At 46.9% G+C, this 15,000-nt stretch overlaps 1 protein-coding gene across 1 annotated transcript in view; it reads right to left on the reverse strand.

Moving 5' to 3' along the window:
* LOC121717933 (voltage-dependent T-type calcium channel subunit alpha-1I-like) overlaps positions 1–15,000 on the reverse strand; it is a 108,842-nt gene that overhangs the window by 10,978 nt on the left and 82,864 nt on the right. Inside the window, 5 exon segments of the mRNA XM_042102645.1 lie at positions 7,349–7,813; positions 9,022–9,143; positions 10,084–10,162; positions 13,245–13,315; positions 14,789–14,922. Coding sequence (XP_041958579.1) covers positions 7,349–7,813; positions 9,022–9,143; positions 10,084–10,162; positions 13,245–13,315; positions 14,789–14,922 — 871 coding nt within the window.

Here is a 15,000-nt window from a genome sequence, read left to right on the forward strand (position 1 = left end):
TAACCGGCGGGTTGCCGGTTCGAACCCCGACCAGTGGGAACGGCTGAAGTGCCCTTGAGCAAGGCACCTAACCCCTCACTGTTCCCCGAGCGCCGCTGTTGTTGCAGGCAGCTCACTGCGCCGGGATTAGTGTGTGCTTCTGTTCACTGTGTGTGCTGAGTGTGTTTCACTAAATCACGGATTGGGATAAATGCAGAGACCAAATTTCCCTCACGGGATCAAAAGAGTATATATACTTGTTATAGCCATTTCGTACTTTTCCTTGAAAGAATTATTATTATTTTTTTTTGTAACATGGAATGGTTTTAAACTACATTTCCCTGCTTGATGTTATGGCCTGCCATCTTTGATGTGACACGAGGGGGCAAAGGGTATATGACGTCGGGCACAGGTATTAGTTTGGAGCCGACGGATAATGGGAGTGGGGTGAATCACACTGTTTTTACCACTCTCTAGTTTACTAACACTTAAGAAACAGTTTTTCGTTAAGATCATATATATGGACTAATTTACAACTACTTTTTCATTCATGATTATGTTTTGTACACAGACAATAAATCATTCTTGCAACGTAAACACAGAGGTGCGTTAATCCAACCTGGCTCTATATTGTTCGCGGCCCATGGAACTTGGACATAAAAATGGACACTACAATACTATACTAGTAAAACTATAGGCCTACTCTGTATGTCGCTGCTCGTTGACATTTTAGTATCATGCATGATCGCTAAACTTTGATTATTTTTAATGTCCCAAATGGTTAACTCTATTCAACTGTGCTTGTGGTTCAGCTGTGGGCAAGCAATTGGCGTTGTAGAGGGGGCGGGGCCGGGCGGTGTTGAGCACTGTTTACGTAATGAAGTGACAGCTTAGTAAATTCCCCATAATATGGCAAAGCACAGCGTTCGCTCTCTGCGCATAGAAAAACTCAGTATTAGCGCTTTCTTTGTACATCCGGCCCAGAGAGAGAGAGAGAGAGAGAGAGAGAGAGAGAGAGAGAGAGAGAGAGAGAGAATGTCTCACTCATATTTCCTCTTTTCATACTTTCTTTCTTTCCCCTCTCTACCAGCCTCCCTGCTCATCCCCCAGGAAAACAGCACATGCTTACAAAACCATTAGCATTCCAACATATTTACTTATTCATGTTCCTGTATGCAGCTTTACACCATCCTTTGTGATGCTGCACTCTACACTACATGTATTCTGAATGCAGCTAATTGTTTCGACACCGTAGCTGATTTACTGAGCACCTGCGGTCTTCCCTCCACACCACTAAGTCCCTAAAACCCTCTCTTCTCCTCTTCTCTTCTCCTCTCTGCACTTCTTCTCTCCTCTCCTCTGCTCTGCTCTCTCTGGTTATCTGTGCTCTGGTAATAAGGCAGTGGAGCTGCTGATGTATTCAGCAGGTGCTGCCTCCTGACAGTGTCCCAGTGGGGGTGGTGGAGTGTGGGGTAGTGGGGTGGGGTGGTGGTGTGGTGTGGTGTGGTGTGGTGTGGTGTGGTGTGGTGTGGTGTGGTGCGCGGGGGGGGCCTGTGGAGACCTGATAAGCCAGGCGTGGAGAGGCTCCCTGCGGGGAGGACTCTGCTCGTGGCCGGTGTGTCCAGGCACTGATGGGCTGAGAGAGCGTGCGTGCACGCGCGCGTGAGAGAGTCTTCACTGACGGAACCTCCCGAGGTGCAAGACTCTGGGGCTGACTGGACTGACTGGAGCTCCCTTCTGCTCGCACTCGGTCTGCCGCACACACACACACACACACACACACACACACACACACACATTCTTTCCATTGCACTCTGCCTGCCATGTATGTATCTCCCTCTCTCTCACACACACAGTTTTTTCCCTCTCTTTCACACATACACACACACACACACACACACACCCACACCCACAGACCCCTAACGCGGTTCATCTCACTCCCTTTCTCACTCTCCCCCCAGCCGGTCCACACAGAGGGCTAAACCCTCGCTCCTCCATGCTCCTCCATGCTCCATCTGTCTCACCTCACAGCTCGCTCACAGGTCTCCTCTCATCATAACAGAACAGGCAGCGGAGGTAAGCTGCCAGAGCTCACTGCTAATCAAACTCCACCTGCCACTCACACACCACCTCTCCTTCTCTCGCTCTCTCTTTCTATCTTTCCCAAAAGTCAGTTCTCAGTCTATCCTATTCACTTTAACCAATCAATTACCCTTGAGACAAACTGCCTCAATTACTGGTGGGGATGTCAGCACCGCATAACTCACTGAGACGTGACACAACTTTACGAAAGGAAGCAAGTGAAACCATCACAGAAAAACCCACTGAGACAGCACTAGAGGAGAAATAACTTTGACAAGGAGTTTAAATCCCCTTTGTGTGTCTTTTCAATATTTCATAACTTCTGTGTGGATCTCATCCTCCCCTTGTCTGTACATTTCCAACCATAATAAGACAGCTCTTTTAGTCCTTTAAATGGAGTGGAGTGGAGTTGTAGGCTGGTGTTCTCCTACCTACCAATGTAAAGACATGGTGCCTTTCAGCTAAGGATATCATCTTCTCTTCACATTCTTGTGATACTGTAAACTTAGCAGTTAGCAGTTGTTATAGCAGTTGTATATCAAAAATATATATATTTTAGGGCTGCTAATCAATTAAAAAAATAATCTAATTAATTACATACTCTGTGATTAATTAATCTAAATTAATCGCATATGATTTTTGCTGTGAAAGTATTTTAAATATTTAAATTCAAATGAATCATTGAATAATCAGCATTAGTGACATTAAAGTTCAAAAACTATTTTATTATTATTTTAATAATGGCCATAATAATCTATGATATGACCTAATATGCTGAGGAAATAAATTCAAAAGTGCTTCGGGAAGAAGTTTTTTTTCCATCACATACATTGCAGAGGACTATTTTAATCAACACTTTATTTTTATCAACACCATCAAGCCGTTTTTTAAAAGTAAATGTTCCAATCAATGATCTAGGCAGCACATTTTCTTCTCTCTCCTTCATTTTACAGTCTAATGGTTACTGACTACAACGGCTCAGGGTCAAAGGTCATACAGAATCGATTAATCTGCGTTATTTTTTTTAATTAATCAGTTATTTTGACAGCCCTAATATATTTATTTAAAATGTGATGCAGTCAACTTAATTTAACTTAATCCTGTAAAATTATAAGCCCATTTCCAAAAACAGTTGGGACGCTGTGTAATATGTACGGTAAATAAAACAGAATGCTATCATTTACATGTTACCCCTATATTTACTTGGGAATAGGTCAAAGAAAATATACTGTAAAAAAAAATATATATTTATTTATAATTTGATGCCAGCAACACGTCTAAAATAAGTTGGGACTGGGGCATGTTTACCACTGTGTTGCTTGTGCAGAATGTTTTCCTGAAATATTCAAGGTCTTCCCTGGAAAAGACTGAATGGCAGCATCTGCTCCTCAGAACCAGTATATGTTATGCCAGATGGGCAAGGTGCCCGTGCTACAGATACTAATGCACCCTCGTACTTGAACTGGGCGCTAATAACAGATTGGGTTGTCGTCCCTCCTCTTTGGCTCGAACGACGCAGAGTCCATGATTTCCAAAAACAATAACACATTTTGATTGGTGTAACTACAGGTCAGTTTTCCACTCCATTTGAAATTAGCTCCAGCACAGATAATGTATTATATTGGTCGTACTTGTGTGTGCACACATACAAGTGCACGCACGCACACACACACACACACACACATACACACACAGACAGACACACACACACACACTAATTAGCATACACCTACTAAGCTTACATGCATGAAAGGACTACAATGGAAATAAGCCTTAGGGCTTCAGTGCATTTTATCCTTTTGACAATTAGTGTACAAAGCTCTGCTATTTATTTATTCGTCTACTTAAATAGAAAATGTTTTTTGTACATGTCAATCAATCAACCTGGTTTGAATGAGGAAACACTGGGAGGGTGCACATGACTGTAGACTCAGCACACTCAGCGTGTGAGTCCTCCTCTGTCCTGTCTACAGTGTCTACGGCTTTTCCCTAAAGGGGTTTTGTTTCCTAACTCATGTACCTCTTATTTCTGCACGACTATAATTGCCTTTTTGTTCAGCCATCACTGTAAAACTACTGTGGCTTTTGTTCCCTTTTTAATTTTCTTCCCTGGCGCCGGCCGTTCCAGAAGTTTTCAGAAGTTGTAAACGGTGTTGTGAATGGCCTTTAGTGCGTGACGGGTGCTGGAGGAATGGAGGAAGTGGCCTTGCTGCGTACAGCGTGCGCAGGGCTGCAGTGTGTCCCTAGTGGCCCTAGAGGCCTCGGAGCCGAAACCAAACCGAACATGCTGGTGGCTGTGCTCTGTCACCTGCACTGATTGCAGCTCCGTTTTCCAAACACACCTCCAACCCCCACCCCCCCCTCTCTCTGCCTTTCTTTTCTATCCATCTTCTCTCTCTCTCTCTCTCTCTGCCTTTCTTTTCTATCCGTCTTCTCTCTCTCTCTCTCTCTCTCTCTCTCTCTCTCTCTCTCTTTTCTCTCTGCTCCAGCTCTGCATCAATTATGTGCCTTTTGGCTCGCCACCACCCCGCTCTCCTTGCTCCTCTCATTATCTGTACAGCAGAGCTCCTTGCCTTTGCCTCTCCAAATTGCATTTGCTGTACCTATAAATAAACTCTGTCCGCGCCCGTAATCAAGCCCGTACTCTGATTGTGTGGGTGGACCGGGAGGGAGTTACGGTGGTGTCTGTGTGTGTCTGTGTGTGCGTAGGTGGGTGTGGGAAAGTTGTCTGGTCTTTGAGGCTGCTCTGTGGTAGTGGGGGTAGCTGATGAGTATGGGGGAGCAGTAATGGCTCTGTGGTGTGTGTGTGTGTGTGTGTGTGTGTGTGTGACAAAGGATGGGAGTTTCTAAAAGCAGTGTTGATGTGCCACGGATCACAGCGTCTGTGCTTATGCAACACTGTCACATGCCAGACCACACCTGTGAGTCAGCCATGCCAACGATTCATCTGCGTACCTGTGTGTGTGTGTGTGTGTGTGTGTGTGTGTGTGTGTGTGTGTCATTGTGCTTGCCTGTGAGTTCATGCCATTTCATTTTCCTGCCTGTGTGGCTACAGTGGAAACAGAAAGGACCTGTTGATATCAAAGACGGGGATGAGGGGGCAATACGGTCAAGCTTGTTGCCATGGTGCCAAAAATGTGCGGCCAGATTTAGGAGCTTGCAGGACAGCAGTCGTCTATTCCTCCCTCCCTCCATCCCTCCCTCCCTCCATCATCCTCCCTCACTACAGCAGCGCATTCCTATTGTGAGTCATCTTAAGCTTTTTCTTCCCTTTCTCTCTCTCTCTCTCTCTCTCTCTCTCTCTCTCTCTCTCTCTCTCTCTCTCTCTCTCTCTCTCTCTCTCTCTCTCTCTCTAACCCCCCTCCCCTCTCTGTTTCTGTCATGTAATCAGCCCCAATCCAATCATCTCATAAACACAAAAGCACTCTGGTCATCGTCTCGCAAGAAAACAACTAGTTATAAATCAAGTAGGGGGGACGGACCTCCGAGGTGAGTCGATGGCGTGGAGGGCGGAAAATAACTGCTATTACGGTGTGCTCCGAGCTCCAGACGCGGCGGAATCAATGCCAAGCGAACAATACAGCAAAGGGCCATAGGCACTTAGAGGGCTTAAATGACCACAGCACTGAAATCATTACAGCAGCACAGTGAGTGCAGTTCTTCACCTTAAAATAACAGATTAATTTTGATGTTGCACTGGCAGAGCCTCGTTGACACCAGACCCTTCTTAATTGAGAAGTGGGTCTGGAAAAGGTACATTGACCTACGACTACCAGCAGGGGTATAACTAGCAGTGAAATTGAACTTTAATTGGCATATTAAACCTACCAAATCGTTTTCAGAAGTGCAGCAATCTTGTAAACGAAAGTTAAATTAAGTTAAATGCAGTTGTTCACTCAATTCCAAAGAAATACATTTGCATGCAGGATTACCGATTGTATTTGCATGCTCGTGTTTTAGCGACATTGGAAATGGCCTCTTGTCCAGACGGACCTGCAGAGCAAATCCCAAATTTGCAGATAGTTTGTATAGGTATTCCCAGGCTAACACTGATACACAATATGGAGTATGGAGTCTCTGACGTTTCTGATCCGTGCCGGAATGTCGTTGTAGTGGGTAGGAGCCTGGCTCTTTTCATCGGTTTTTAGACAAAATGGGGCTAAATGAATGAAATGGGGAATTCCATGTGCACTCATTAAAAATCAGTTATTTTTTATGTTCTTCACACAAAATGAGCCAAGGCCCATGAGTTTGAGTTAGAAGAAATAATAAATAGCATACTTTTTCTTTTTGCAAACATTGAAAACGCGTCCCATAGACCCCACCTTGTAACACCTTACAAGGGTTAAGACATTTATTGAGAAGAAGGATGTATTTTAAACAGCTATGTGAAAGTCTTACAGGAAATGGCCCTAGCGTTGACACATATCAGTGCCCCTCCCCCAAAAGTGCTATCAGGGGTTCTTACATAACAAACAGCCTTAATGGAGGTGTGCCTCGTGCACGATTAGGGAACAATCCGTGGAACAAATTACTTTCTTAACCAAAGAAATCTGGTTAAAAAAAAAAAGACAATGTCTAAAGTTTAATAAAGTAAATTCAAAAAGTGTCATTTCTGGTTAAGGGCCCCTGAAGAGGAGGCGTGAGGTCATTTTTTCCCCGTCATGACTTGACACAACCCATTCAATCCAAATAGGAGGGGAAAATCACCGCGTTTCTCTGCGACTACAGTATGATGACAGTAATTATGTGACCCCCCCCCCCCCCCCAATACATTCCCATTCTAACGCACACATAGGTGAAATGAGCACTGCGGAACATGAAAGGGAGACGTAATTACAGACAATCAGGAGCGAGTGCAGAAATGATGATATTGTGTGAATGTTACGGCCTTTTGAAATATACTAGTCAGTGCTAGACCGCAAGGAGTAAGGATTCATTCCTCAAACATGGGAATATACAGTCGAAATCACAGGCAAAAGGTGGAGGTATTCCCACAAATCTACACCTCAATGGAATGGGTTCTTCAGGAATAGTGTTTCAAAGAATGGCAGTTTGATATTGCTCATGGATATAGATTGCATATATTGAAGAAGTCTTAATGTTACAGTGCCATATTGAACTCTATATCTTGAAATACATTGTTCAAAAGAGGAGTTGGCTACTGAACACAAATCTGTTTTTTCGGTCAGCTAGCTCCTATGACATTTAAGAAGCGCATACAAACTCTATCTCACACACACACACATATAAAAAGACCCACACACACCTGCACCTGGGCACTGACCTGTGCTGGCGAGTACAGTCGGCGGCGACTGCGGGCATCGTGGCCAATCCGGCGTGGGCTGGACGCCCCGTGCGGGCAGTGGGGGCTGGCTGCCGTGACGCCCTGGTGCCTGCACCCCCCCTCCCCGGCGCCTCCTCCTCCTCCACGGTCTCCCCCAGGTCCTAAACTTGCCCCTAGTCCTCCGGCTGCTGCTGCGGCAATGGCAGCACCTCCGGCGGCCGCGCCGAGGCCTCCCATGCAGCAGAGGGCGCCCTGGGCGAGCTCCAGCTCGATCTCTGCGTCCATCTCGGCGTCCTCCATGGCCTCCTTGTTGGAGTCGTCCAGGTGCTTCATGAGCACGGCCACCACCACGTTGATGAGCACGAACTGCGCCGTCAGCACGAAGCTCACAAAGTACATGGGCGAGATGAACTGCAGGCTGGGGTTGCAGTTGTACTCCCCTGGTGGGCACTCGCGTAGCGTGTCCTGGAGGGGCAGCGGAGTCAGGGTGGACATGGAGACGGTCAAACAACAAGTGGCATTTGTTAAATATTGATCAAATACCAATAAGCTCCATTAACATTGGCAACAATGGACAGCCTATCTGACCAACAGTAGTAAGCCGTCTTACCTTAGTGTACAGCTATTGTGCAACAAAATGCTAAGTTATACAGTATGATAAACTATACTATATAGTAAGTTATATAGCATGATAAACTATACTATATAGTAAGTTATATAGCATGATCAACTATATAGTGAGTTATATAGCATGATCAACTATATAGTAAGTTATACAGTATGATAAACTATATAGTAAGTTATATAGTATAAGTATAAGTATAGTATAAATATACTCTTTTGATCCCGTGAGGGAAATTTGGTCTCTGCATTTATCCCAATCCGTGAATTAGTGAAACACACTCAGCACACAGTGAACACACAGTGAGGTGAAGCACACACTAATCCCGGCGCAGTGAGCTGCCTGCAACAACAGCGGCGCTCTGGGAGCAGTGAGGGGTTAGGTGCCTTGCTTCAAGGCCACTTCAGCCGTGCCTACTGGTCGAACCGGCAACCCTCCGGTTACAAGTCCGAAGCGCTAACCAGTAGGCCACGGCTGCCCCAATATGATAGTATGATAAACTATACTATTACCGTTACTGGTCCGTTATTGCACACATGCCCTCCTCTATCATGCTGTGGGGCCTGATCAGACAGGATGTTATTGTTGTAGAGAGGCATCTGTTTTCTGTTGTTTTGCTCGGGCAGTACAGTTGGTATTTTCCGTGCATCTTAAGTACAGTACGTGTTTTCCGTGCATCTTAAGTACAGTACGTGTTACGTGTTTTCCGTGCATCTTAAGTACAGTACGTGTTTTCCGTGCATCTTAAGCACACTGGACACCTCGCGTTTTGTGCGCCTGCTGCGCCTCGTGATTTTGCGGCAGGGCCCTGAGCACCTTCGAATTAAAAAAAAGTTAAACTCAATGCTGAAAAGTGCCCAACGGCATTATTAAAACATTGGGCACCTAATGTTTTACAAGCGGCAAACTGTCCCCTGTCTGATCACGCCCCAAGTCAGTAACTACTGTAAACAAAATCAATAATGTATGATTTGATATTGTCATTAACTGTAGCAAGTGTGCATGTGCTTGTATATGAGTGGCATTTGACTGGTCATCTTGGGGGGCCCACCTTCATGATGCCATTCCAGTTGTCGCCGGTGGAGACCTGGAACAGCGTGAGGAAGGCCATGCCGAAGTTCTCGAAGGTGGCGTGGCGGCTCATGCCCTCGCACTGGTACTCCTCGTTACACACTAGGAGACAGGGGCGAGACGAAGGACCCGAGACAGACGCACGAGCCACATACATACACACACACACACGCGCGGTCAGTCTCCCCCGCACACAAGCTGCTCCAGGGCCTGGGAGTGGAGCTCTCTCAAAAGGACCAATAAGAATAGGGTTTCATAAAGCAAAACAAAATAGAGTAAAGGGATTGGTGTTTAGCAGACGCTTTTATTTCAAGGGATGCAGACTCGGGGCGGCGAGTTTAGGGGTTTGACTCCAGGGCCGACCAGCGCCACCTCTGCTCCACCACACTGGTTCATTTGTTCATGCTGCTCCGTACGGGCACGCTGGGTCATACTCACACGGTCACGGTGTGGAGCGCGCCACCATCACACAGATTGCAGTTCAGAGAGCTCTTTGACTCAACACAGAGTTGTTATGTGGGTCTCATTGGCCAAGTGCATATGGGGGCGGTGCTGTGGCGTGAGTGGCTACAGCATCCATAGCAAGTTTGGGTCCAGGTGGCCAGGGGGACCCAGGTTCGTATCTGATCTATGGTCATCTTTGGTTCCGATCCCACCCCATCTCTCTCTCGCTCTCTCTCTAACTCGCTTTCTGTCAATTTTCACGATCCTATCTTTAATAAAGGCAACCCCCCCCCCCAAAAAAAACAAAAAAACATGCATACAAAGAATCAAAAAATGCTTTTGTTTTTGTGCACTGTGAAAAAAAAAAGAATCCAAACAACCTAGGACCTACAAAATGCCCAACAGCAGCCATGCAGTAGAGGGCTGGACACCAGGAAGACTTTATTCACTCTCATCTGGTCACGTCCTCTCCGCTCTGATCATCTGATGACTTTAGGTACAGTACACCCAGTCATTTGATAGCAGTAAACTGATTAGAACGACTATGTTCTATCTGGCTGGAGTGTGGGAGGTTGAACAGGTACAAGCAGATACTCACCCAACTCCCCGAACAGCTCAACTCCCAGAGCAGCATAGATGAAGAACAGCAGCATGAAGAGTAGGCCAAGGTTCCCCACCTGTAACACACGCACACACGCACGCACAACACACACACACACACACGCATGCACAGCACACACACACACACACACGCACACACACACACACACACCATTAAATCACCACCATGAGGCCCATTCCACCCAACCATCAGGCACAGAATTGCCTGAAGGTCTCCCACCATGAAATCATTCTCCATTAAGTCCCCCTACACACTACACATTGTGCACCAGCGGATCCACCGGAGCCAAAACAGCTCGGCACGCTGACGGAATCCCTGAGAGATTCCCAGGGCCCCATATGGGCTGCGAGATGGGCTCCTCCGCTGCGCACACAGCCCTCTAATAAATCACCTCGCCGTGAAGCAAGAGGCATCAGATGAAGCAATCGCACGCCACATCCAAACAGTCTCAGTAGCCACGCGTGACCTTCCCAGTCTCTCTCTGGGGATTGTCCTTGGGCAATTGGAGCGTGGTATTCCTCTGGGTCGGGATTGACTGGATGTATATAGTGATCCAACCAAGGGCAGTTCCCTTAGGAGATGCTGGGAGGGTGAGGTGGTGTGTGTGTGTGTTGGGGGGTGGTTGTGAGGGGGGGGGGGGTTCCCACAGCCTTGAGCACTAAACCTTGCTGAAGTGACACGGCAGAAATCCAATCCTGAAAAGTGAAAAGCGTTGCGCTCGGGTGGAGGCATGCTATTAACAAGTGACCCCGAGAGAGAGAGAGAGAGAGAGAGAGAGAGAGAGAGAGAGAGAGAGAGAGAGAGAGAGAGAGAGAGAGAGAGAGAGACAGATAGAGAGCAAGAGAGAGAGCGAGAGTGAGAGAGCGAGAGATGTCACTGTGCATGTCCCATGAAAACACAATTTCATAAGGAAATGGAAGGCGCAAATCGCGTGTGGCTGCACAGTGCACAAATCCGGCAAAGTGAAAAGGGCAAATTGTGCAAGATTGAGTCCTGATCATCCACTGAAGATGAACGATTCAACAGAGAGAAAATGAAGAGGAAATAGTCAAATGTTCTATGTTGCAAACAAGCACACGTTGTTCCAGTTACGGTCACCAGGAAAGCAGAGTGCTCTAGAATCTTTGGTCATTAGTAACAATTTCACCAAGGTTAAGAGTTTGAGACCTGGGAGCTTGCTCTGTATAAAATGTCCATCTGCTAAACTAGAGGGGAGCGCAGACCCTGCCAAGGCCAAACGGTGTGTGAAATCAAATAAATAGATAAAGACTTTAAATACATAAATACAGCTATGGCATGTACCAGTGATGGAGTTAAGGACTGGAACATAATAAACTTCCACAGGAAAATGTCGACCAAAGTCTTATTTCCGTGTCACTAATAGCTGTATCTGTAGCTTAAATGTTATTCTATTTCTGTACATTGTTTTGGATAAACATGTCTGCCAAATGAATAAGTGTAGATGCAAACCCATAGGGCCCAGCATGTAAACACAGTCTCACTACCCAACATACTTAGGCAGATCCAGAGTGGTGACCCATCCGTTTAGCTCAAGTCTGTTCAGCTCAGGTTCCCCTGCTTCTCTGCCTCTGACATTTAGAGCAATGGCAGACAGGTGTCACAAAGCTGTTCCGACACCTGCTCTAAAAATCGACGTTAATGGAAATCGGGAGTGCCTGCATTTCCCAATGCGAGGCCCAGCCTGACGCCCAGACATCAGCGGCGGCCATCTTAACCACCATTTACGGAGCCTATTTAGGGCCTAATGGGCCGTGACTCAGCGCACTCGTCTCCGAGCGTGACAAACAGTCGGCTTTACGGTCACGTAAAATAAAATAAGACAAAAAAAAAAAACACCACCTTAATGGGTTCACGCATGATTCACTAGCATTTAAAGTGAGGATAAGGAGCTGTGGAGAAATGAAAGCTTGGGATGGAGAGAGAGCGACAGAGAGAGAGTAAGAGAGAGAGAGAGAGAGAGAGAGAGAGAGAGAGGGAGAGAGAGAAGAGAGATGAAGGGAAAGAGCGATAAGGGGGAAAATGGACGGAACGAAATGAGCGGTTGGAAAAATAGGCGACGTTTCACAAAAAGGCACAGCGAAAGATGCGTTAAAGAAACTAAACAAAAAGAGGGAGTGCTTCAGAGCGCTGTTGGTCTCCGTCATCCCCATTGAGGAGATAAGAGGTGGAGAACACAATCGGACTGCACCAGGCGTAAAAACACATGCGCTCGCGAGCTTATTCTTCTGACACGCTCCAGCAGAATACAACTGTGTGGGTGCGGAACAGCTCAGCCGCGTCCAACCCGTGCACGCCAGAGAGCTGCCGACTCCAGCCCAGACCCGTTTAGAGTCTCAAGCAGCCTCCTGTGAAAAAAGCAGCATCAAAACATCGTTCCTCAAACTTGGAAGCACTGCAGTGGAATTATAGTGGAAGTGTGATAACACAAATAAAAAATTAAAAAAAGAAACAGACGAGTTTTGCATCATTGAAGTAAACACCATTTACATGAGAAGGGATCAAGGTCCCTGTGTTCACCTCCCTGATACAAAACTCCATCCCCTCCACCTTCTTTCCCCCTCCACCTCTGATGCATGGGAGTTGGTGGCAGAGAGTCAGACAGCATCGCTCCATCACCCTCTCCATCCCCCTCTCCTCTCCCTCCTCCTTCTTCCCCCTCCACCACCACATCATGATAACCACCCCTACGTACCCTTGAGATGAGAAGGTGGCAAGGGGCTGGTGTTAACAAGTGATGCTTATCTGTATGTTGGTGGAGGGCAGCAGTGGGATTAGGGGAGGGGGGGGGGGGGGGGGGGGGCGGCCCTTTGTACCATCCCATCTGTCAGGAAGGTGTGGAGTGGAAATGGGGGGGCGAGAGGTTTCTGTGAGGGTGACCGCTGACTGGACATTTCTCTTTTTGTCTGCATGACAAACTGACTTGTGCTGTGTGTGTGTGTGTGTGTGTGTGTGTCTCACCTGTGGTAAGCCCTTGGCCACTGTATCATGCACATCTAAGTAAACTGCTGACTTATCCTTTACTTTTGTATGCTTGTCAAATGTCAATGCCTGAGTGTGTGCCTGCCTGTGCCTGAATGTGAGTGTGTGTGTGTGTGTGTGTGTGTGTGTGGTTTTACCTGTGGTAAGGCCTGGACCACTGTGTCTAGTAGAGCTCGCATTCCCGTAGCCATTTTCAACAGCTTCAGCACTGCACAGTGAAGAAAGAGACAGTCAGACAGACAGTCAGACAGACAGACAGAGAGACAGACAGACAGACAGGAAAAAAGTTTTAAAAATGAGCTGAGAGTGTAGCAGCACAAAAAATGTGTACAGCTCCCATCAGTCCATTAACAAGGGGGAAAGGGGAATGTTAGTGCCTGACAGGGAGAAACCGTGTGAGAGAGTAGGGCCACTCTGTTGCACGGCGAGGGACTGCCCCATGAGAGAGAAACCGCTTCAGGAGGTTTGCAGTAATGGCAACAGCATTCAACCTCAACAACTTTTTCCTCTTAAAAAAAAATAAAAGTGTTACTTCCACAATGCCTGCAAATTCAGATAAGAAAACTTATAGAATGGAAGAGTGAGGCTGTCTTAAAGGAAAAATCTGGCAGTTTTTCACATAGATCTGTTTCTCGAAGTCACTGTTGGTACGAAAAAAACCTCTGAAAACAATCGTTAGTTCCAGCAGCCAGGCAACTACAGCGCTACACTCTGGGGCATGAGGGCTCACGCACATGCCCCCAGAGTGTAGCGGCGTTGCTGCCTGACTGTTGGAACTAGCAACTCAACCTGCCCTAGTCTAAATCTCCCATTGAAAACAAGCACTTGTTGGGGTAACTTTAATTGTAAAACAAAAAGTCTCTAAATCTGCGTGTCACATAAATATATACCGTTAAGAAGACAGGTGTGTACACCTGTACTTCCAAAATTACATAATTGGGTTGGAAAAACAAAAAATATTTACAGGTAACGACACGCTTCTCTCTCAGTAGAGAGAGGGGGTCACTGGACACGCTGGGGTGTGTCTGCTGGTCATTACTGGCCCAGTGGCCCTAATAGTTAGCCTGATTCCAGCCAACACCGCACTGCACATATAATTGTGAATCGGAAATTGTGAAAAATGTTGTGTTTTTGTTAGTTCAAAGAGCTCCAGTGTCCTCTGTGGTAGGAAGAGATGGATGGATGAAGGAGAGGAGGGACAGGTGGAGAGGTAGGAAGAAATGGATGGATGGAGGAGATGAGGGCCTTCCTGAGCTGACTGCTGAGCGGAAGGTTGGATTTAGTGGCTGAAACAGTGAGTCAGCAGGTTTTTCCTTCCTTGAGAAGCTTATAGGTTGTAGATCGGGGCAGGGTGAACTTCAAACGCAGGTGTCAGTCACGAATACTGACATGCTCTCTCTCTCTCTCTCTCTCTCTGTATGTGTGTGAGTGGGTGTGTTTATGTGCACATAGACACAAATCACTGATATTTCAGAGTGGTAAAATATTCATGAGAATTCAATGGGAGATGTCAGCCATAGGGGAAATGGGTTTATAAGGCCACTGATCGACAGTTACAGTAATGATGGGGGGCATGCGTGGGCGTGTGAGGGTGTGTGTGTGTGTGTGTGTGTGTGTGTGTGTGTGTGTGTGTGTGTGTGTGTGTGTGTGTGTGTGTGTGTGTGTGTGTGTGTGTCCTCACCTCGGGCGATGCGCAGCACCCGCATGATGCGGATAATGGTGGGGTTGATGGGCAGTGAGGCGTTGATCTCGATTTCCTCCAGAGTGATGCCCATCACAGACAGCAGCACGATGGCCAGGTCCAGCTGGTTCCACCTGAGGAGGACGGGGGGGGGGGGGGGGGGGGGGGTTGGAACCAAAAGAAAGGTACACCTCAGCAAAGTGATTGAAACA

The sequence above is a fragment of the Alosa sapidissima genome, chromosome 9, assembly GCF_018492685.1.
Source record: "Alosa sapidissima isolate fAloSap1 chromosome 9, fAloSap1.pri, whole genome shotgun sequence".
Lineage (NCBI taxonomy): Eukaryota > Metazoa > Chordata > Actinopteri > Clupeiformes > Clupeidae > Alosa > Alosa sapidissima.